Raw genomic sequence first — 24,851 nt, 5'->3', positions numbered from 1 at the left:
ATCCTGTTCTCACAGCAGCCAACCAGTGGGAAGCCTACAAGCAGGACCCAAACACAACAGCGCTGCCCACCTGCAATTCCCAGCAGCTGCCATATTGCCTCTGACAGTGGAGGTAGAATATAGCCATCGTAGCTCATAGCTGCTGATAGCCTCGTCCTCCATGCATCATCTTTTAAGGCCTCCAAGTTGGTGGCTGTTATGTATTCAGTGGTCTGTGTCTGCCTGAGCTTGAGTCTGGACTAAGGGTTCTGAGCTCTTGTATTCTTAATTTATGGTTTTTATTTATTGTACCTTTTCCTTCAAGGGGCTCCTGAGCTCCTGTGTTCTGATATCCAATCACAGAACATTTCAGGATTTGGGCCTCTGCCATTGGCCCTTAAACTCTGAGTTATGATTCGCAGCTTGGAAGTTTAGACAGCCAATCACTTTGGGAGTGGGAGTGGCCCAGGCCTTCAGAAATGTATATATGCAGTTGCTTTGCCCATGTCCAGTTCTGTTAGTTCAATAAAGGTTCTTGCTGTTACCACTGTGTCTTCGGTGGCCATCACTGCCTCCTGTGGGAGTGAGTTCCACAGTTCAATTCTGCACTACGTGAAGTCATATTTGCTTTTATCTTTCCTGAATTTTCAATATTCAGGTGCACTGAATGTCTGCAAGTTCTAGTGCTATGAAATAAGAAAGACCTGTCTCTATCCACTTCCTCTATGCAATGTGTGTTTTTATAAGTGTCTGTTATGTAGCATCTTACTTGCTTTTTTCTATAAACTATGCAGTCCCAAAGGCTGCAACCTTTTCTCACAGGGCAGGCCCTCAAACATTTTGGTTGCCTTTTTTTGGAACCTTTTCCATAGCATCCCTTTTGAAATGAAACAAAGTGAAATATCCTGATGTTTTCCTGTTTGGTAAGTCAAGCCCTGTTTGCTTCTCTCTAGTTGAAGGGCCGGAACTGCACAAAGCAGCCCAGATAACCAGAAAGAAAAGAGCCTGCAAGCCTTTTTTTTGTAACAGGCATATTTGGCTTGTATTATGAACGGCATTAACATGTGAAAAAACAGTTTGTATCCTCAAATTACAGCTGCTGTTTTTCCAAAGGCATCTGCTTCAGCTGGTGTGGAAAACTGCTAATCTTTCCCCCCACCCCCACTTCTCTCTCCCCCTGACAGGAAATTATAATTGCACTTTTGAAAGATGAGAATATATTTGGCATATTGCAAATAAAGGAGATAAAGGGATTAAATACATGAGGAAAAGTGAACTGAAAGAAAATGCTAATGAGGAGTTATATTCAATATTACAAACTTCCACCTCTTGAAAGATGCCATATGTGGCAGTGCATGGTTTTTGATTGGCATTTTCAAACCATTTACACTTGGAAATCAATAGGCTTGTTCCAGAGGAGGTTGCTCAAGGAGGATATTTTTACACCCCAAATCGGAATACATTATGCAGTAGTTCAAAAATAAGTGGGATAACTGAAGAACCAAACCAATAAAATGAAGTGGTCATATATTTTTTTAAAAAATTTTCTTTTACCTGACTGGAAAGCATTATTGAACTCTGATCATGCCTCTAATCTGCCTGGAAGGAGGGCTACATGAGGGTGTGAAGGACCGAGCCTATTGTCCAAGGGTAACAATTGAATCTGTACTTCTGCTCACTTTTGCTCCTGGCTCCACCCAGCATTGACATGTAGATCTTGTAAGGCTGCACAGAAGAGAATGCACCCTTTGGGTTGAGAAAGGTTCCCAAAGGAATATTCAGTATTCAAACCAGAGTTTATTATTCTTTTTCACATGCAGACACCTTTCCCTGCCCTACCCGCAGCTAGTCTCCAGCTAGATGGTGGTGGAATCTGAATGGGTTATCTCCTTTGACCATTGTCTTGCCTTTGGGGGCCATCTCCCTTCCCATGGTAGCACTTTGTCTGAATGTTATCAGCTATTATCACTCTTTAGTCAAGGTGATGACATCTCAAGGATGTCAACCCAACCCTGTCTCAAGCCAACCCACATTGAGAACCCTGTTAGCAGAAATCTGATAGGAAACTCATCACAATATATAGTATACATATGTGCGGCATCTGTTTAAGAAACTTAAATGCCTATATGGAAGTAGTCATAAGAAACAATCTGCTAGACAATGCAGATATACTCTAAACAACCATATAAAACTTTCCCACTAAGTTTTTTTTGTTAGTTGTTTTCACTTTATATTGGAGCTAATCCTATTGATTTTAACTGTACTTATTTCAAACTATAGCTCCAGTCTACCGTCGTGCATTCAGAGGGACTCCAGTGTGTAAATGGAAATTTCAGCAATCAGAACTTATGGCTGGTATTTTTGAAGAAGGAATAAGAAAAGGAACAGAGATCTGCTGGATAGGATGACTACTTGTGCGTTGCCAAAAAGCAAACTCATCAAAGAAAGAAGGGGAAAGAGGATGCAGATCTGCATATGCTAATTCACATGGAATTATTATTATTATTATTCCACCCTTCACCTCCTGTGCTTGATTGTGCCTTTAAATTGTGATAATGCCTCTTGCTTGTCTGAAGGAGAGTTCTGCATGTAGGAATGCCTGACCTTTGTGTGTAGCTGGACTGCAGCCTACTGTACCAAGAGAAGAGTGGTGCCCACTGCCCCAGCCACCTCTGTGCCCTCTCCCCCCTAAAAAGTTGCCTTTGCGGGAATGTGGCCCAAAATGTGACACAGTTTCTCCCACCTGGTCTTTGTGCATGTTGGAGCCCAAAACTCTGCCTCAAGGCAAATGCATTTAGGACTGGGCACTCTCAGTTAAAGTTCTAATACAGGGGTGGCCAACTCTCAAGAGACTGCAATCTACTCTCAGAGTTAAAAATTGGTAGTGATCTACCCCCTTTTGGAAGGGTTCAGGTCAAAGTCGTTGAGCTTTTTTGGGAACCTGCACTTTTTGTGGGAACCTGCACTGAGGCCATGAGGTCCAGCCCTAGCTGAACCACTGAACTTTGTTGAAGAGAAGCAGTGACCGGGTGGGAGTCAACTGTGGAACTCCAAGTACACTGCCTTGAGTTCTATCGTGGAAGAAAAACAGGGAATAAGTAAATGTAAGGCTTATTTCTGAGAACACACGCATAGGACTGTGTTGTCCTTCTCCCTTTGAACATGGTTGCGAACAAGAAGTTGCTATGTGATCTGAGCATTTTTTTGACCCAAGAAGTGATGCTTCTTGAAAAATGCTGGAAATGCAAAAGGTTTCAAATAGTTAGATTGCTTCCCCTTTACAGTGGTTAATGGAACTTCCTTTATTCTTCACTTATCCTATTTCCTTCCTCTTTCTCCAAGGACTATGTGTGGATGTACTATCATCCTGTTTATGTCATGTCTATTATGTTGCTAAGCAGTAGTATTTTGATCTTATGGCTAAATCAGCTCTGCGCTAGGACCCAAAAAACATTAAAACTAGAAAAAAAATGTTTCCAAGAAATTATTAGTTTGAATCTATTATTTGGATAACATGGTCTGAGTGCATTATGGGGAGAATTTAACACAGACGGAAAGTGACACAAAGATCATAAAGTGAGTTGTAATGTTTGGTCTAAGCAGTGTGAGAGCTCAGAGATAGGGTCCGCCTAAGGAACAGTGTGACCGTATCCTCTGAATGAATTTGTACAAAACCCTAATGAAGACAAACACTTTCTTTAAATGTAGCTGGAAAGTCCCCATTCAGATAGCAGCTGGCACAATTGTCCTCCGTGGAAAGATAGAAGCCAATGACAAATAGCAGAATTCATGGAAAAAAAACCCAGGGATATGACAAAGGAGCAAATGCTCATTAGCACTTCTTTTCTTCTCTGGCAGCTATTATAAACCCATTGGTTAGCATTCGCATTAGCAGCTCAGCGTTTGGCAAATGCCAAAAGTCAACAGGACGAGTGAATGCAGAAGGGAAGATGTACTTCTTGTGCAGAGCTCGCTGTCCTAAGATTTGCAACAATGAAGGATCTTGGAAGGTGAAAAAAGGGGGTGGCGTGATTATTGTGCAGCTTAAAGATGGAGATGTTGGGATAGAAAGAATGTCAGCTTGGCTAAGGTGGGGGAGGGGTGGGCTATCCTGTGGTCCTCCAGATGTCCCATCAGCCTCAGCCAGTGCGTCCCAAGGGTCAAGCATGATAGGAATTGTTGGTCAGCACTATCTGGGAAGCTACATGTTCCCCATCCCTGGTCTGTTTGAAGAAGCCCTTGGTTTGAAGGGATCTTCTGTTAGTTGGCTGTCAAAGTTTCCCAGTGTGGGATGTTTTGTGTGTATCTGTGGGTGTATAAATGAATTGTAGGCATGTCTATGAGAATGTAAAGGTTTTATATAATTTTGTGAGGGTGCAATATATTTACGTTTATGCTTTTAAATGTAAGTCAGTCAGAGACCTTGGTACACAGGCACTGAGTTGTGCCCGACATTGGGGGGCAGGGTGGGGCGGAGCTGACATCACACATGTGATGCGTGTTGTGCGTTGCGTGTGTGACGATTGTCATATTGGGAGAGGCCAATCGGGCCTCCTTTCGATGTGACATTTTAGACAAAGCTGCGATGGTCTGTGCAGCATTTCCCACCACCATGCAGCCTGGGACGACTTCTTGCCAGGCCTCCTCAATATATATATTTTTTTTGAGTGTGCTAAGCTTCATCCCAGTGATATAGGGGGGGGGGGGGTTTCTAGAGGCCTCAGCCCATAGAGTTGGTGCACCTGCTTTGGTAACAAGCGACTAATAAAGATTAACATTCATCATCATCATCACCAGCATCATCATAATTCCCCTTACAACTCCCAGCACCTGTAACAAACTACAGTTCCCAGGATTCACTGGGGGAACTCTCTCATGGCTGTTAAAGTGGTATGAGGGCTTTTGTTCTTCCCCCAGTTATACTGCAAGTCCAAAGTGGGTTCAGATGTGGGAAAGGCTCTGTTTAAAAAGCTCTGTTTGCGGGAGCAGGTGCTGGCAAGTGACATTGCAAAACTAGCATACTGCTTTGAGCTCCTTGAATTAAGTGGAGGATATGAAGAGAACAGGATAAACATGCACCCTCTAGACTGGCCTCTTTGTCTAACATCGGGGCCCCAAACTGCCTCACTTTTGTCTGCACATTCCTCAATACATATAAACTTTCTGCAAACAAATCAGAACAGATGCTCAATAAAGACCGGATATAATCTAATCCCCATGTAAACTTTGTGCAAGTCAATTGGGATGAATACTCAATAAACAAGTCATCTGGAGGAGCCCCTAAGTCCTGCCCCGGAGCAATAAAGAGCAAGCCTGCTCCATCTTCTGCACGATAACCCTTCAGATATTGAAAATTGCTCTCATGTCACTCCTTAATCTCCGCTTCTCCAGTCGTCTCGGACTCTTTATGCCCATTTCCAGCCACGTTAGTCAGTTGCAGCAAAAAACAAGAAAAAGTAACAAATGTATTATTACAGAAGCGTATGCCATACTAAATTTGTGAGACTTTCCTCCGTGGGCTGCTTGAAGGAAGAAAATTACCTGGTGAATGAAAAACCGTTACATAAATCCAAGACATAGAAGAAAACACACCAAATTATGACCATGCTGCCTTAGTCCAAGACAGATAATGGTCTGCTGGTCAGTTTTCTTACTATTCTGGGAGTTCTGGAAACCCCGCTCTCCCTTTGAGTGCCCAGGATGTGATGCGGTGCTGCCTTTTTCTCTGTGTGGTCTCATTGGATTATAATGCCGGAGTGCCTGGCCGCATTCCATCCATAATTAATTGCCACTTTGGTTTTAGATTGCAGGGAGGCCAGTCTGGCTCTCAACATTGCGCTTGTTCCCATCTTTAGATTGTGTTCCACCCTGCCAGCTGGTAAGTGAATGAAACCTTTCACAACGGGCCTAATGGGCACGAAGGGTTGAATCATTGTCCTTGTGGGCTGCTCTCTAGTTAATCTAGTGACAAACAAGGTTCAGGCTGCTGCTGTTGACAAGCACTATAGTGCTCCTGTTTCCAGGACATATGCAGGGCCCACAGAAGGATTTCAAAATGACCATGATGATATAGCTTAATTTCTTTACTTTTTTTTACATCAGCCTCCTTGCAGCTTGGTGCTCGTTTAGATATAAAATGGTGATGGGTTGGTGAACTCACGAAAGTGCAGTGTCATTCATATATATATATATATATATATATATGCAGGTTTTGGTGTCTTCGGGTGTCTTCCCGTGTAAAAGTTGGGGTGTCTAGGCGACGTTTATAGGAACTCAAACACTGAGATCCTGCTCTGTTCCAGTAACAAGAAGCCGAAAGCACCAGCCTGAAGATGACGAGTGAGACCTCGTCGAAACGTCGCCTAGACACCCCAACTTTTACACGGGAAGACACCCGAAGACACCAAAACCTGCATTCCTGTACCCGTGAAAATCTACGAAAGCAAATATATATATATATATATATATATATATATTGTTGTTGTTGTTGTTGTTGTTGTTGTTGTTGTTGTTGTGAATTTTACCCACTCATCACCACAAGGATCTCTCTCTCTTTCTGTGTGTATAGAGATAGATATAAATATCTATATGTATCTATACATATGTGTCAGAGCTGGCTCCAGGTCCCAGCTCACAGAGGACCAACGCTAGCCGGTAGTAATGTACAAAAGTCTTTATTGAAGTACAGTTTCCATTTTCAAGCCGCAGCGCCCCAGCTCTACGTCTAGGGTTAGATCGGCGAAGCTCCATCTGAATCTCCGCCCCCTGTACACCAGTTTAAGACTCTAGCCTTACTCCACCTCTTCCGTCTCTCCTTTCTCCTCTGGGTCCTGCTACCCCCCGGGGTCCCTTCCTTCCTGGATTCTTCTGACGCTGACGTTGAACCCCCTGACTCCTCCCGCTCTTTTCGGCGGGCTTTGGGACCTGGCTCCCTATCCGGACTGCCAACTGCGCCGCCCTCCTGTACATTTGAACTTGGCGCGCGCGCCCAGCCTTCAACCTTCCTCTCGACCGTTTCCTCGCTCCCCGATGGAGGCGTGGCCAATCCTGACTCATGTCCTCCCGCTGGCAGTGCGTCGCCTGATCCCGATGCCTGGGACTCCTCCCCCCTACTGCACTCTGGTGTGGACGCTGGTCCTGGTTTCCAACTGCTGCTCTCTGAGTCCCCTCTGGCCCCTTCTTCCTGGGGTGTCCCCCTAGGCACCCCCCTTGCCCTGACCATGGGAGCCCCTTTCTGTGAATCTTCCGATTCGCTGGAAAGACTCAGAGACCTCGGACCGCTGTCATCGCTAACATTTCCTTCGGACTCCTCCCCCTCGCTCTCTATTTCCTCCCTTTCCTGTGCCTCTGCTCCTGAACCCCTGACAATATGTATACACAGACAGACACACACTAATAATAATAATAATAATAATAATAATAATAATAATAATATTTATACCCTGCCCATCTGGCTGGGTTTCCCCAGCCACTCTAGGCAACTTCCAACAAAATATTAAAAACACAGTAAAGCATCAAACTGAGTGCTCACTGGAAGGACAGATCGTGAAGCTGAGGCTCCAATACTTTGGCCACCTCATGAGAAGAGAAGACTCCCTGGAAAAGACCCTGCTGTTGGGAAAGATGGAGGGCACAAGGAGAAGGGGACGACAGAGGATGAGATGGTTGGATGGTGTTCTTGAAACTACCAGCATGAGTCTGATCAAACTGCCAGAGGCAGTGGAGGACAGAAGTGCCTGGCGTGCTCTGGGCCATGGGGTCATGAAGAGTTGGACACGACTAAACGGCTAAACAACAACAAGAGCATCAAACATTAAAAACTACCCTAAACAGGGCTGCCTTCAGATGTCTTCTAAATGTCATATAGTTCTTTATTTCTTTGACGTCTGATGGGAGGGCGTTCTACAGGGCGGGCGCCACTATCAATAAGGCTGTCTGTCTCCCTCTCGTAGTAAGGGAACCGCCAAAAGGCCCTTGGCACTGGACACACACATACACACAGTGTCAAAGGCCAGGTGAACTATCTCAGAGCAAATTATCAGCTTTTCTGCCATTGAAGTCGCTTTAATCTATACTCAAGCATGAAGTTGCTGGGTAACCTTTCTCAATGATAAAATAGCTGTAGACGTATAATGCAATTTTAGGTGGGCTTACTCAGATGTTAAGCCCTACTGAATAGTAAGGGTGCTCAGGATTGCAGCCAAAATGATCAAGATATACATGGATAGCATAATTAGCACGCGGGGGCGGGGTGTCAAATCTATTTGTATCTTCCCCTTAAGTTCGGGATTTTTCATTCAGGAACAGGAAGTGTGAGAGGTTTCATTTGGAACAGGATTCTTGTGGGGTGTAGAATTCGGATACAGAGCTATTGCACAAGAAAAATTAAAGTTCTGATGCACTACCCAAGGCAATATCCTCCATGTGTTGAGATTTTGAGAATAGCTCCTCCGAGCTGGACTGTTGTGCCTTTAGAATGAGGCAATAAGTGGAAATGCCAGTAGGTGCACTCATACTGATTGGGTCACTGGAAACAAAAAAAAAAATAGGTTGTGCTCAGGTGAGGTGCAAATGGATGGACGGGTGTGGCAATAGATACCACACGCCAAAACATATTCACACATGTGAGAGACCACTCATTTTTTAAAAAAATGCATTACTGACTTCCGCACCAGCAGTGATGTGGCTGTATCACTAACAGGAAGACTTATAAACATTTGTCAAGCAAATCAGTATGGATGCAGGATGAATGCCTATTGTCATATAACTGCCCCACAAACAAATTAAGACTAGATATAATCTGACCTCCACGTGAACTTTGTGCCAGGAAATCAGGACGGTGAATGCTCAACAAATAGGTCATATGGAGGGACCCCGAGTTCTCATGGCTGCAACATCCAGTTTGATTTTTTGTACCCCCAACTTTGTGTAACATTCTAATATGAGGAAGAAGAATTTTGAAAAACTCCAAAGTTTCCCCTCTATTTTGTGACATTTTGATTGGTTCCAATGAAAGTGTTGCCCAACTGTGGGCTTTTGTCTTTATGCTGAGATGGGATCAGAAGCACAGCTCTCATTAATGTTAATGGGAGAGCAATTCTTTGCTCATCCAGCTGAAAAACTCCGCTGAGACCCTGTAGAAAAGCTGCCATTTGATTAGAATTGGATCCTACATTTTTCTTTGCCTAATTAATAATGCATGTCTGTGATGGGATGAAGAGCTGCTTGTGTGTAAATTGCGATCCCTCAGAGTTTGAACAGCTTCTCAAACCTCTGCCTGTGACGGAGCCCCTCCAGCATGGCTGCGTCAGTCGCTAGCAGAATCCGAAAGTGGCTGCTTTCGGAAACGTTTCCAACATAAAAGCTCCTTAACGGAAACACGTCTTCTGGACTCTCTGCGTGACAGTTTCCGCCGAGGAACGGGTGTTCCTATAGGAGGTCCTGAGACTTCCCCACTGTTTTCACTGGAAGCATCTCTGAGCCATTCCTCCGACTCTCCTTCTCTTGCCGTTCCTGTTCGCCCCCTACTGGTTCCCTCTTCAGGTGTCAAGTCTCTCTCTACCTCAGAGAGCCTTGGCACCTCCTGTCCTGCCGATGGCAGTTCCCTGACATCCACCTCCCCTCCAGGGCCCCCTTCACCCCCTCCCGTCTCCTCCCCTACGGGTTGTGAGGAGGTAAAACCCCGGAAAGAACCTTCCTCATCGTCTGAAGTTTCGAACACCTTTCTCCACTCGTTGTGGTTCCTAGTCTCTCGGTACTCCTCGTCATCTGAGTCCGTTCCTTCTTCCAACTCCGACTCCGCGAATCCTTCCAGTTCCTCTTCCTCGTCTGTGGTGCCGAAATACTCCCTTCTAAACCTTGTTACCGGCTGTGGTTTCCGCGGGACTCTTTGGTGGAACGTTTCTGTTAAAACCTCGTCATTGACCTCCTCTGCAGTCACCCAGGTGTTTTCTGACTCCGGTTCCCCTTCCCACGCCACTAAATACTCCACCTGATTGCCCTTCCACCTGGAATCGAGGATTTCCGCTACATGGTTACTGCTTTCCCTCTCTTCCAAGACCGGTCCCCTGGTGTGCTCCTCTTCACCTCCCCCCTTGTACGGTGACAGTAATGACCTGTGGAACACTGGATGCAATTTCATGTGGTTGGGTAACCGGAGTTTGAAAGCCACTGGGTTGACCTGCTGAATGACCTCAAAGGGTCCCAATCTCTTGGGTCTTAATTTCTTACAACCCCCTTTGAACGGCAACCCTTGGGTGGACAACCACACCTGATCCCCCACCCTTATGGTTTCACCTTCCCTCCTGTTCTTGTCTGCCTGCTTCTTATATTGAGCCTTGGCCCTTTCTAAGTTGAGCTGAAGCTGACGATGGATCGCTTCCATCTCTTCTACAAAATGTTCGGCCGCTGGGACGCTCCATCTCTCGCCCCCCTCCCCCGGGAATGCCCTGGGGTGACACCCGTAATTGGCCAAAAAGGGGCTCATCCCTGTGGACACATGCTCCGCATTGTTGTAGGCAAATTCTGCCAGCGCCAGCTTTTCGACCCAATCATTCCCTCTGTCATTGACATAGCACCTCAGATATTGTTGGAGGATGCCATTTGCTCTTTCCGCCTGCCCGTTGGTTTCAGGATGCCGGGCCGTCGAAAAATTGACTTCCACGTGCAGCAAGCTCATGAGCTTCCTCCAGAACCTGGAAGTAAATTGTTTCCCGCGGTCCGAGACAACCCTCAAGGGGGCGCCATGCAGCCGGAAGACGTGTTCTACAAACAACTTCGCTGTTTCTTCCGCTGTGACTGCATGTGAACATGCTACAAAGTGGCACATCTTAGTTAACAGGTCCACTACTACCATGATGGCCGTCTTCCCTTTGGATTTGGGCAGATCCGTCATAAAATCTATTGATACCGCCTCCCAAGGCCGTTCTGGCGTGGGTAGTGGTTCCAATAACCCTGCCGGCGCCCTTCTTTCCCCCTTGGCCCTCTGGCATTGGTCACACCCTCTTACATACTCCTTTACATCTTCCCTCACCTTGGGCCACCAAAACTCCCTGGTGACCATCCACATGGTCTTGTGTTGTCCAAAATGTCCCGCCGTGGGACTATCATGCAACTGCTTGAGTACCCTCCCTCTCAATTCACCTTCTGGTATATACAGCGCCCCTTTGTAATACAATGCCCCATTTCTTTCTTCAAAACCCTCCGGGCTCTCACCCTCTCCCCTGAGGCCTCTGAGCTTATTTTGGGCATATTCGTCAGTTTCCGTTTCTTCTACCAGCTCTCGTCTCCCCACCAGCGCCGCCCCACACACCCAGCGGTCCTCAGGAATGACATGTCTTTCTTCGCTTGCCCCCTCCCCTTCCAAGTACTCTGGTTTGCGTGAGAGAGCGTCCGCCCTGACGTTCTCTGGGCCTGGTACATAACAAATCTCAAAGTGGAATTTGGAAAATTCCTGTGCCCATCTCACTTGCCGTTGGTTGAGTACTCGAGCTGTTCTCCAATACTCCAAATTCTTGTGGTCGGTGCACACTTGCACCTTGTGTTGTGCCCCAATCAATAAATGTCTCCACCTCCGGAACGCTTCGTGAATGGCAAGTAGTTCCCTGTCATACACCGTGTAGTTCCGCTCGGACTTATTCAGCTTCCTCGAGAAAAAGGCACACGGTCTCCACTCCGACGTATTTCTTCCCGGCTGAAGAAGCACAGCCCCCACCGCTCTGTCTGACGCGTCTGTCTCCACCCTCATGGGCTTCTGTAGGTCCACATGCAGAAGTTGTTCTTCCGAAGCGAAAGCCCTTTTCAGTTCTTCAAAAGCTCTCTCCGCCTCCGCCGTCCAAACAAATTTCTTCTTGCTACTGAGGCAGTCGGTGATGGGCGCCGTCAAGTGTGCAAAATTCTTGATGAACTTCCGATAAAAGTTCCCAAACCCCAGGAATCTTTGCACATCCTTCTTGGTTTTCGGTGTCTTCCATTCCAGCACCGCCTGGACCTTGCCTGGATCCATGGCCAATCCTTGGTCTGACAGGCGGTACCCCAGGAATTCCACCTCCTTGGCATGAAACTGGCACTTCTCCAGTTTCACCCACAGCTGATTGGCTTGCAGCCGGCCCAACACTTCTCTCACGTCCCGCACATGCTGCTCTTCATTTTCCGAATACACCAACACGTCATCCAAAAAGGCCACACAATTCTTGTAGAGCAACGGCCCCAGGACGTGGTTGATGAAAGCTTGAAAACATGCGGAGCCGGCTTGGAGACCGAAGGGCATTACGAGGTATTCAAATGCTCCCAAAGGGGTGAACATGGTGGTCTTCCATTCATCCCCCTTCCTTATTCGTATCAGATTATACGCCCCCCGCAGGTCCAGTTTTGTAAAAATCTTCCCCTTCCTCACCCTGGTCAGAATGTCATCAATTCGGGGCATAGGAAAGGCCAGGGGTTCCGACACGGCGTTTAGGGCCCTGAAATCCACTACAAGTCTCGGCTTATCTGTGTTTTTTTTGTCCACAAAAAACACTGGGCTGCCCCCCACCGCTCGGGACTCTCTGATGAAACCCCTCTTCAGGTTTTTGTCAATGAACTCCCTCAGCTCCTGCATCTCCCTGTCTGACATGGCGTACAGCTTGCCCACTGGGAGTTGAGCCCCCGGGAGTAGGTTGATTTGACAGTCAAAGGGTCTATGCGGCGGCAGTTTGTCCGCTTCTCTTTCGCTGAATACGTTGCTCAGATCTGCATATTGCGGAGGCACCTCCCCTTGCTTCATTACCTCCATCCCAGCTAAGGTGATCTTGGCTCCCCCTGGATCCTTCCCCTGCTTGCAGTGTTCCAGGCAATGCGCCGACCCAAAGGAGACCACCCTCTGGTGCCATCCCACTAGAGGATCGTGAAGTGCCAGCCAGCTCATCCCCAAAATAATGGGAGCTCCTCCCAAGGTGGCCACATTAAACGCTATCCTCTCGGTGTGTCTTGCCACCCTCATTATCATGGGAACTGTCTGTTGGTTCACTTCTCCTCCCAACAGCTCTCTGCCGTCAATCGTGGTTACCTGCAGGGGTTTACTTAAGGGGAGGGTTTGTATCTGGTGCTCAGCTGCGAACTCCTTACTCATGAAATTACAGGAGCTGCCTGAATCCAGCAGGGCCTTGACCTGTAGGGGGTGTCCATTTGGCAGCTCTAGCAACACCTCTATCACTAGAGCAGGCCTGGGAGGTTCTGGTGCGGGCACTCTCACTGCTTTTGAGCCTGGCTGCTGTGCCCCGACGGCAGCCAGGCGTTGGCTTTTACTTGCTCTGTGCTTTCCTCCTCCTCTCCCCCAACAGCTCCTGCCATGCCTTGCCATTCCTTTCTCCGTGGACAGACTCTGGCAAAGTGTCCTGGCTGTTGGCAGAGATAGCATTTTTTCCCGCCCTTTCCCTCTTTCTTCCGCCCTTCACCGATGTTTGAAACTGTGCGCGCACGCGCTGTTCCCACTTCCATCGGCTCTGCCGGCGGGAAAGGCTGCTCTGGAATGTCTGGAATGCGGAGCTCCCTCCAACGTTCTCCTTTCCCCTCCCGCTTCTCCAAAGCCCTCGCTTCCTGGCGCGCTCCAATGGCTAGCGCGGCTTTAGTCAGCTGGTCCATAGACTCTGCTCTGGGGTTCCGGGAAAGTTCATCTTTCAAGGACGAAGACAGACCCTCTTCGAAAAGCATTTGAATGGGCTCAGAAGCCAAGTCCCACCCCAATCGATGAATCAACATAGTGAACTCAGTCCAGTACTCACGGACAGTCCGGTTTCCCTGTTTGCAAGCCATTAACTGCCTTCGCACCCCTCCCTGCTCAATGTCACTGGAAAACATCAGGTCCATGGCACGAAAAAACTTCATTGCGTCCTTTAGGATCTCATTATTTGCTGCCATCAAGGGTCTAACCCAGTCCTTCGCCCCTGATTCGAGGTGGCTAATTACAAAAGCCACTCGCGATTCCTCATCAGGGAAGTCATCGAATTGCAGATTGAGAGCATATTGCATCTCTGTCCTAAAGGCATGGTAGTTCCTGGGGTCACCCCCAAATTTCTGCACCAATCCTGGCATCTTTCTGTTGAGTGGGGTGGCTTTCTCCCTCCCCCTCTCTGCATCCTGAGCCCTCCTTTCTTCCAGCCTCGCCGTCTGCAAGGCAAGCTGGATTTCCAACGTCCTATACCTTTCCTCCAGGCTTGGACCTCCTCCAGCTGCCCCTCCGGTTCCTGCTGGTTCGCTCATGATGCCTCTCCCTGGCACAAGCTAGCTTTCGGTGACTTTCGGATTGCTGTGATGGGATGAAGAGCTGCTTGTGTGTAAATTGCGATCCCTCAGAGTTTGAACAGCTTCTCAAACCTCTGCCTGTGACGGAGCCCCTCCAGCATGGCTGCGTCAGTCGCTAGCAGAATCCGAAAGTGGCTGCTTTCGGAAACGTTTCCAACATAAAAGCTCCTTAACGGAAACACGTCTTCTGGACTCTCTGCGTGACAGTTTCCGCCGAGGAACGGGTGTTCCTATAGGAGGTCCTGAGACTTCCCCACTGTTTTCACTGGAAGCATCTCTGAGCCATTCCTCCGACTCTCCTTCTCTTGCCGTTCCTGTTCGCCCCCTACTGGTTCCCTCTTCAGGTGTCAAGTCTCTCTCTACCTCAGAGAGCCTTGGCACCTCCTGTCCTGCCGATGGCAGTTCCCCGACAATGTCCATAAGAGAAAAGAGAAAGTTGTAAATATATATGCCACTGAATTTTCTCCTATACTGCTAAATTGGAATAATTATTCATTATTGTATGGCTAAGGAGTAACTTTTTTTAAAAAAGGTGGCTAGTCTTGATTTGACGACTGCATGTTTTTGAAAAACCTAACACCCTTGGCAGACAAAAAACTATTTTACCCTTCCTGTTAAAAACTGGGTCACAGTTCTGATGTGAACTTATCCAGCTTTTCCCAGCCCACAATCTTTTAAATGTATTTTACTGATTTTTAAAAATTATGATGTTGATGAACCATTACAGTAGAACGCCTCCCTCCACACTCCCCAGGAAGTACAGACAAACATATTACAGAAATATATTCTGCACGATCCTGTATTTGATTGTGGTGGATGGTAAATTTCTCGACAGAATGTGTTTTAAAAAGGTACCATGTTTCTAGAAAGTCATCTGAATCCCATTTGCAGGATAGGGCTCTTGCATGTTTAGTCAAATACCAAAGGCACACAAAAGTTATCTTGTAATGGTAAACGGCTACTGTCACATTCTTCACAATTCTGCCAGACATGCTTGTTTGAAAAAGTAAAAATGAAGTACAGGCCTTGGTCATAAGGTATACATTGAGTTCTCCAAGAGATTCGAAACAAGAAACTGAAAGAATCCTATGATGGCTCTTTCTCTCTCTCTTCCCAGCTGTTGAGTGGCTACTTCAGTTGTGGCCTGCCATAAAATCCGATTTCCTTGAGCTTGGGGAGGAGCAGACAAATGATACCATGTGGCAGTTTATTGGGGACCAGACCAACGAGGCATCCAGCGACATCACTTCTCAGATTTCTCTCCCAGAGTGCTACCTCTATTTTGAGCATCATTCCATGCAATTTTTTCACGAAGCTCTTATTGTTTTGGAAGCAAAGCGCTCAGTAAGCCCACAGCTCCACAGTTCAATGTGCAACGTGCCAGAGAAACTGATAAATTCCAGGTACCAAGTATTTTTTGGAGGAAAATTGTTCTTAAGTCTGAAACTGGGATCTGATTTTCAACATGCATGTATTACAAAAGATACCTGCCAGATTTTAATCAGGCAATAACATACCTTGAGAAATGGTAGGACCTTGAAAACTCCCATCATTGCTGCTATGCTGGCCCTAGCCCTAGACCATATTTGTGGCTAAAGACTAGGGTGTTGAAGTCAAAGCAGATGAGCTATTTGTTGAGCTCAACTTGGTTCAGAAGCTTTGGCCAGTGGTGAGAAAATCAGATCTTCCTCTAGATCAGAAATGGTTAGAGTTACTGAAGCACATTCCATCTAGATTTCAGCTGCAAGTTGTCAGTGCTGCACTCGCTATCCTGGTAAGCAATGCTCATGTCGAGAAGGTGCTTTGACATATGGGCAACACATGGACTTACAATAGGAATTCTGTGTTGACTCCTCTTGTGAAAGCAGAGCTTTGTGCAAAATTTAACTATCAGATGAGCTGTAGACAGTTCTTTGAATGTGCAAGACAGAGACCACTGTTGCTTATGGCTTGTATTTCTAATACAAAGTACGTATTCTGAACACTGTCTTTTTGTTCTTTATTTAAATCCAGTTCTTCTGACAGTTCTGTTCTCTTCTGTCAAAACCTGCTGCTTTAAAACAAAGAAACGTGTTGCTTGTTCTGCCTATAGTATTTGAGATCTACAGCGTTTCTTGCCACATAATAGCAGCAGAATAACCTCCTGTTGTAAGGGAGATACTGGCCTAAATCCACCTGAAACTCTCAGGTTGAGTAGACCCATTAATTGGTGCTTAGTAAGTCAACACTTATGTAAGTTCCATTCCTTTAATAGGCCTACTCTAGCTGGGACTAACAATTAGAATGGTGATGAAATCTGCTTTTATTCTAGCAGTGGGACATTTGGGTGATTTAACCAGTTTCTTTTTGAGCAATTGGATGATTGCTGATGCAACCTGTTTTTGTTCCTTAACAGACATAAAGGTAAAGGGACCCCTGACCATTAGGTCCAGTCGTGACCGACTCTGGGGTTGCGGCGCTCATCTTGCTTTATTGGCCGAGGGAGCCGGCGTACAGCATCTCTCTCCTCTCTCTCTCTCTCTCTCTCTCTGTCCATCTCTCTCATCCTGCCCTTCATCCCCAAATGTAACCATTTCTCCACATAAAGGTGCTTATATCTAGAACAGTAAAATTCCCGCTTGGTCTTTCTTTTGGATAAGAAGGGCAGACTGCTGTAAGATTAAGTTTCTTGTCCGCAGGTCATTCAAAGGGATGAAAACAAAAATGAAAAATAAGGTATGCCATTTAAAAATGCAGTCTTGTAGCGAAAGAGTACTCAGGAACAGGGTGCAACCAGTTCACTTTCAGCCCCCCCCCCATAAGTCATGCTTTTCTAAACAGATGATAAGGCTTTGAAAAGAGCAAGAACTTCTCTGGAAATGTGGAGGTGGTTAATGACAGTAAGATGAGAAATGTCAGAATCCTAGATGATTTTAAAGCTATAGGGGAACTGAGAGTAAGCAGAGTCAGATTAAGACCTGCAGGGGCCTGAAGCACTGAACATATTACAAACCCCCCTCATATGTGATTCAAAATTAATACAATACTAAACCATAAAATAACATTTTATTTTTTCAAAATGATACAAAAGTTACATGCATGCTGAAATCAAAATAGCTTCTTTCTAGATGACTACTTCAAGGCTTTTTAAAAAATAAATAAATCAAAAACCTATTTTTTTGGGTTCCCTTGCTTTGCTGATTTTCTAAGCACATGCTACTAGAGGGGGATCATCTAGGGGAAGCAGGGGGGGGGCTAAGGGCACCCCAAAATTTCAAGGAAGGGTCTGGGCCCCCTCGTGCAACGTGCTCACCTCACTTGCGCATGCCACAAGTGAATAGTAGCCATGAAAAATACAACTTCAATTGAGGGTAAAAGACCTGGTAGTGTGGGCACAAACTTGAGGCTTAGTTAGGAAACTATAAATTTGATGAAAACTGAGCCAATTTCATTTAGGTGTAGTAAGGTTTGCACATAATGGTTGAACAGATGCAGATAAATAAAATCTCCCAAATAATGGCAACCAGCCTGCAAGAGAACGGAGGTAAGTGCCAACTTCTTTGAAGAACTGAGGGTGCTAGGGAGGGCTAGGGTAAAGTTTAGTGGGGGTAGCGGGTAGGCTGAAACTTTTAGTACCATTTACTCCAGTCCATCAACCCATTGCCTGGATATCTGTTGAAGTAAAATGAAGAGTTGGTTTTCTATCTGTGTCCAAGCTGTCTCATGTAAGGTTTTCCTTTCGTTTCTCCCTCCCCATTTTTTTTTCTGGCTTTGAATTAGGTCAAAGGCTTGAATTTCCTCAGCATATAAACAGCAAAAAGTATTGCTTGTTCATCATTGCTCCTGGGGGTTCAGCAGAGAGCGAGCAAGGAGAGAGTTTTGAGAGGACAAAAGTAAGTACCTGAGACAACTTGTTTAGCAGAGTTCTGGCCAATAAGGATAAATAAGACAAGGATAATGATGGCAATTTATTGAATTAGTCAGGTTTCTTTCCTTCAGAAATGAAACTCATAAAGTCCTATTTTTGAGCTTTGTTTTATGGCCATTTCAAGGGAAAACTAAACTACTTGTTTGGTTAGAAACACAATGAGGAGGACACAGGGTGTTTTACTTCTCAGGAACAGAAGGAATACGCAGTGGGGATGAGGGAAAGCAATGTGGGGGGCAAGTCCTGGACAAGCATACCTGAGAGTAAGGCTGCAAGCCTAACCTCCATTTCTAGGGAGTGAGCCCCATTGAATTCAACATAACATACCTCTGAGGAGACCTGGTTAGGAACATGCTGCAAGTCCTATTGACATCAGTTGCGCTTTTTTCTGAGTAAGCACAAGGATTGCTGACAGAGGATTGGGCTGTATATATTATTCATCCAGTTGCAGTTTTAATCTGATATATGTATCTTGTTTTGCTGGTGGCATTTGGGACAATTTAATTCTGAGCATTTCCTCCATCACCACAGCTCTCTATTTCTGTGGGAAGTGTCTAACAACTTCCCCCCTATTAATTTCTGCTTTGTTGGGTTTCTTTTTGCACTTCCAAGTATAGTTAGCAGGATTGTAACTGCGGAAATAGCCATTCGATTATCCCCAAAAATGGAGCTGTTGAATTAAAATGCCATGGTGCATATCTGTGTTTTCCTATTCCTGTATGGTTTTATCAAAAATAATTCTAGCAGCTTCTTCATTAGACAGGAAGAATTTAACATACTGATGGTGTGAGCTCTCTATATGACTAGGGATGGAAGAATCTGTCAGCTTGGTCCTTTCCATGTCTCATTTTGCTAATCAGTTCTCATTTCTGCAGCAATATATGATTTTTTAAAAAAAATAATCATGAAAATTAATCTGTATTTTGGCATTAATTTCTCCTAATAATCACATGTTGGTATGCAGCTTTGACTAATGTACACATTTCTTTTTTGCAAGTGAGTTCCCCAAATGTATGAATTTTTGTAAACTTTCTTTAGTCGGAGAACTGCATTGCAAAATTTGGATATGTGTGAATTTCAAAAGATGGCTCCATTTCAATTTCATACTGCTTTTGAAGTGTGAATTTGATAGATTTGCCCCATGCTTACATATGACTGGTCTGCTACTGATCAATTCAGTGCCTACCAGGGAGCACCACTGGTCAGAATTGGAAAGGATTTCAGCAGAATTGGGAAAGGGCTGGGTCAGTTTGACCACTTGGACTTTAAACTTAAAAAACATGGGTAGAAAACAACTTACTCAACCTTGAACCTGCTTGAACACATTGGAACAATTTAACTTTCTCAGGATCTGTTCCCCGGGTATAAAACGAGCATTGGAGCAATCTACACCACAACTTTATTGTGAAGAGATGCTGGCTAAGACTTATAAAGTCTTTCCACTGTCAAAATTTGATATGCTGGACAATAGTCTTTAAGGGACATTATGTTATGCGGGTTGTATCCAGTATTACTCAGAGTAGAAATTAATGGACATGGCAACTTAGGTCCATTATTTTCAATGGGTCTACTCTGAGTCTGACTAACATTAGATATAACCTCTGTGCATAAGGGAAGGGAAAGTTTCAAAGCAGCACACAATCTGCTCCCACCAGCATCACCACTGAGTTGCTAGTTGGTTTCAGGGTTTTTTGTGTTTTGCTTAAATTCAGAACAAATGCAAAACATGAGACTGTGAATGGGAGAGGTTTAGTCATTCGTCCTGCCCCCATGATAAAAAGTGCAGTTATTAAGTTGATCTGGGTGATCCAGATGTCTTCCTTTTAGGAAGATTCCTATATTGCAAAGAAATTGCATACTTCCAGCACTACAATTTTTTTTGGGTTGGATTCAACTAAATTCCACTCAGAGCAGACACAATGAAATGAATGGACCTACGTTAGTCACGCACCTTCATTTCAATGGGTCTGCTCTGAGTAGGACTAACATTGTATACAACCCTTTCTATCTAGGAAAACATGGTCCTTTCCCCAGTTATTGTGCCTTGCTATTTCATGCCCTATGTGGTTACATAGGTTTCATGTCCCATGTGGTTACATAGATATCATGGGGCCTAACTTGATAGTGCATGTAGAACCTCCAGGAATGACAGACTGGACTCCCTTGCCTTCCATGCTTATGCTTTTCTAAAATTATTTGTTTTTCCCGGAAGATGCTTTGACTGTGGTAAGGAATTCCATAGTCTTCTGTTTAATTTGGAAACCTATTGGCTGGCTGATTGCACTTTGCTCCCCTCCCCAAGGAATTCTTTGCTGAATTAGCTTTTCTGAATTCACTGTCTGTTACATAGCTAATTTATCTCATTGCAATTCATTGTTGGAACCAGTGATCTCCAAAGGGTCACATTTGACATACGAGACCTAGATTCCAGTCTATAATCATCATGGATTTGCTCAGCATTAGCTCTCAGTGATCATGTCATCACATGGTTCACAAAACTGAAGAGAAGGATGCTGCAATGGTTAGAGTACTGAAGAGGGTGTTAATAAAATAGATGAGTAAATAATAATAATAATAATAAAAACAGCTATAAACCATGGGTTCAATAATAAACTCACAGGACAGGGTGGAGGACAAAAATTATACCAAAGACCTGGAGGAAGAAGAACAGGTTTGGCAGCGTGCTGAGATGGCAATGAAGAGAGGGCCGAAGGGACTTCCTAGAGAGCTCAATAGTCTGGGTGCCACAACTGAAAAGGCCCTGTCCCATGTCTCAGCCAAATGGTCTTCTGTTGGAAATTGGATGTGAAGTAGACCTCTGATGAAGATTGCAAAGCCAACATGGTGCTTGTTCTCCAGATTTTGTTGAATTCCAGCTCTCATCATTCCTAGCCATGATGGCTGGACTGATCATCCTGAAGGCACTATGTTGGCTGCCCCAGCTGTAATGGGTGGGTAGACTCTTGTGAGAGAAATCCAAGTTCAAATTTCCTGGGCCCTGAGATCATTTCTTGGAAGGGTCTTTCAAGTCACTCTTAGTATGTGCATATGTTTTGGTCCTTGGGTCAGCTGGTGTTCTCCGGGTGTTGTTCAACAATGACTTCCATTGTCCCAGACTGATTGTCTCATGCTGGCTGAGACTGATTGGAGTTTTAGTCAAAATCTTTGGAGAGCATCAGATTGGAGAAGGCTGTGTTAGGCTTATTCTACATCTTCCTCTGCTGCTGCTCCCATCTGCAGCAAGCAGAAAGGTTTGTGGTATGGGGCAATCCATTGCTCCTGTGGAGCCTCCAGGAGGGTTATTGCCCGTGCTGTCCGAACAGCCTTAGATATGGGCAGTGCAAGATAGCGTATGACAGTAGCAGCTGTTTCCCCCTGGATATAACCCAGAAATAGCTGGTGCCGTTTGACTCTGATATTAGGCAGTCTCCAATGAGGGCTCCCTGTTAAGTTTTTCTGCTGGGAGTGCATTTCAAGTCATTGATTGATTAATATTTATATAACACCTTTATATAGACCACCCTTTCATAACATTCTCAGGATGGTTCATGACAAAAAAATGTTGTAATGCTCTGCTTCTTTAAGGTGTAAGCAGTATAAAGCATTACAAAAGAAACTTATTAGAGGGGATTTGCAGACCCTCCAAGTGTCCCTATTTTCCAGGGAGAGTCCTGGATTTACAGAAGCTGTCCTGGTTTCTGATTTGATCCCGGAATGTCCCTCTTTTCCTTAGGACATCCCTCTTTTCATTGGATAAATGTTGGAGGGTATGGAGTTATGTGACTCCCAAGCCAAGGAGATGAATTACTATACAACCACCTTCTTCTTCTTCTTCTTCATTATTGAATAGGACATCCCTATTTTTATTAGAGAAATGTTGGAGGATATGGATTTGTAATGAAAGAGACAGGCATAAAAGAGGGGTGGGGAAAACCCTACAGAGATGTAACATGATATTGTATGCATACAGCTACTTTAATTTTTTGTCTTTTCATTTTAGAGTCTGAAGAACATCATGGGTGTTCCCGTGACTTTACTCTTTTTCTTTTCTGTTCTGCCTTCCACTCTCTCCCAAGTTGTTGTTCATCATACAAGCTACGAGGGGATATGTACAAACGCTTGTGACTTTCACGGCTATGATTATACTTGGTGCAAGCAAAGTGGTGGCAGCGGGAAATCTTGGGACTACTGTTCCTTAGAAGAAGGCTTGGGACACACAGGTGAAAAATGTGCCACAATGTGTGATCTCTGGGGGGGCTCCTACCACTACTGCTACTTAAAAAATGGAGAATGGAACTACTGTGGATTGATCAGCGAGAAGGGCTTTGCTGAATATGCTCAGGACAACAAAATGTGTTTTGATGGATGCCGAGCGACTAAAGAGGGTTTTCACTGCAATACAGGCCATGGTAAGCAACGTTGCTCTCCGTTCCACGATGTGACCCCCACTGGTTTGCCCTGCCACAGCAACTACCGTTGTGCAAAATATGGAACCGATGGGTACCGATGCCACATGGATAACGACCAAGGCCTCTGGGATTACTGTGGACGCAGGGCCCAGAGTAAGTGTGTATGGGAGTACTCTGAGACCAATTCCTCCCTGGTGGAGATTTGCAAACTTCCCACCTCTCATCATGAAGGCAAGATCCTCTTCCGCCGAGAAAGGAGGGACAGGATGCTCCCTCCCACCAAGGAGGAGTTCAAAAAGGCGGTCCATCTGATCGACAAAATCACCTCCGTCACCAGCCTTCCTGACTCAGAACCTCTAGAAACTGTGCGTTTCTACAAGCAAGAGGATATCTTCTGCAAGGGTGTCAATTATACAGGCGTGGAGCTGGAGATAGGAATGACCAAGGAGAGTGCTATGCCCATTGCTCATGTCCTCTTCCCAGAGTTCCTAAACTCTGTGGAGATCTTGCGCTTAGCGTTTTACACCAGCCTCCATAGCACATTTTATCAGCCTGCCTACACCATTGCTATCTCTGTTGAGGAACCAATGTTATGTTCCACTGACCACCAGTGATTAACTCGCCCTGCACAAATCTTAGCGATTGGCTTCATGTGCATGCAGTTGCTGCTTTGCTGCGCTATCACCACTGTAGCAATTTGTAGATGCTGCCCCTCCCCTTATTGCAATATTAACGATGGTTCTAAACCTGTCAATGGCTTGAGTTAAGTACAGCCTTGGACCCCATTTTAGTACCAGTCCTGTTCCCACATATATCAAGCTAAAAGCTATGCATTGATAACAACTTCAGAATGGGGCACACAAGAGATAAGGTGTACTGGGGTGGCTTTTTTGTATTCTTTGTAATCTCCTATAATAATGATTAAAAAACCTGGCACTTATGGAATTAATAAAATCTACTATTGAAACATGACGTATTTCTTATCTTTTCATTCTCTAGCCAAATGTATCTGCAGTTCTGTATACAGAACAAGCCTGAGATACAGGGATAGCTAAGCTGTGGCCCTCCAGAAGCTGGTGGACTCCAACTCCCGACAGCCTCAGACAGCCCAGTGATGATGGGAGTTGTAGTCCAGCAACACCAGGGGGCACTAAGGTTGGTCACCCCTGATTTAAATACAGCGGTACCTCGGGTTAAGCACTTAATTCATTCTGGAGGTCCGTTCTTAACCCGAAACTGTTCTTAACCTGAAGCACCACTTTAGCCAAATGCCGCCACGCCGCCACCATGCGATTTCTGTTCTCATCCTAACCTGAGGTACTATTTCTGGGTTAGCGGAGTCTGTAACCTGAAGCATCTGTAATCTGAAGCGTCTGTAACCCGAGGTACCACTGCAATAGCAAAACAGACTTTTTACACCCTTTTGTGTTCCTCTGAAACATGCCCTCCCCCAGGTATAATTGCCATCTTTACAGACACAATTGAATTGGGTTTGCATCTCTGGCTTGAGAATGGAGTGTGGGATATAATTCTGAACTGGACTTCACTTAAATGGCACTTGTAGACAGTGCTATACTTATGGATATGCTGAAGTCCACAAACCCCAGGTTTTCCCCAGAATGTGGTTGCTTAATGACACTTCATCATTTTGACTCAGATTGGCCATGTTTACTTAGGAAGCCAGAAATAAGTGCTTTTGGATGAGGTTGCTTCCAAACTGCGAGCTTTTTTTTGAGAGGATAACATTGTTAAGGAATAAAACCGCTATGTGTTGATTTTCATAACATAAGTAGCTATTTCAGTTGCATTCTCCTGGGCAATTTTCAGAGGCCTTGTCTGGTCTATCAATAGCCAGAAGGCTGATGTGGGAAGAGGGCTGTTGGGGCAGACAGCATGGTACATTGAACCATGAGTGATGTGGCACTCTGGCAGACCTTGTACCAAAACTCCTCCTTTGACAGTGTGCTGTGATCATAATTCCAGCACTGATACAGCACATGCAGTCATAGGCATCTTTCAGCGAAGGATACTGTGATCTGCGTGGACAGCTTAGGACACCCAGGAACACGGGGAATTGTCTGACAATGAATCAGACCATTGGCTCATTTAGTTTAATATTGCCATCACTTGGCAACATCTCTCCAGGGTTTCGGACAGGGATATTTCCTAACCAGATATGTGATACTGAGGTGAAACCTGGAAACTTTTATGCACCTATGTTTTGGGATGTTAGGATTAATTGACTAGTCAGGTTGTTCTGAGGAGAAGTGCAACTC

The 24,851-nt window shown here is 45.2% G+C and overlaps 1 protein-coding gene across 1 annotated transcript; it reads left to right on the top strand.

Annotated features, from left to right (window-relative positions):
- Positions 1 to 5,786: 5,786 nt before the first annotated feature.
- LOC310660620 (uncharacterized protein) lies at positions 5,787 to 23,547 on the top strand. The gene is made up of 3 exons (XM_083405531.1): positions 5,787 to 5,857; positions 18,019 to 18,131; positions 22,167 to 23,547. The coding sequence occupies exon 3, from the start codon at positions 22,182 to 22,184 to the stop codon at positions 23,187 to 23,189; it is 1,008 nt and encodes a 335-aa protein (XP_083261657.1). The 5' UTR covers positions 5,787 to 5,857; positions 18,019 to 18,131; positions 22,167 to 22,181; the 3' UTR covers positions 23,190 to 23,547.
- The last annotated feature ends 1,304 nt before the right edge of the window (positions 23,548 to 24,851 follow it).

This window comes from Podarcis tiliguerta, assembly GCF_965153285.1.
Source record: "Podarcis tiliguerta genome assembly, chromosome: 12".
NCBI lineage: Eukaryota > Metazoa > Chordata > Lepidosauria > Squamata > Lacertidae > Podarcis > Podarcis tiliguerta.
Note: the sequence above shows the minus strand (reverse complement) of the source record. Positions and strands in the feature narration are given on the sequence as shown.

Bases quoted from the DNA above. Each gene is read 5' to 3' on its own strand.
- LOC310660620 (XM_083405531.1), top strand. From the start codon at position 22,182: ATGGGTGTTCCCGTGACTTTACTCTTTTTCTTTTCTGTTCTGCCTTCC.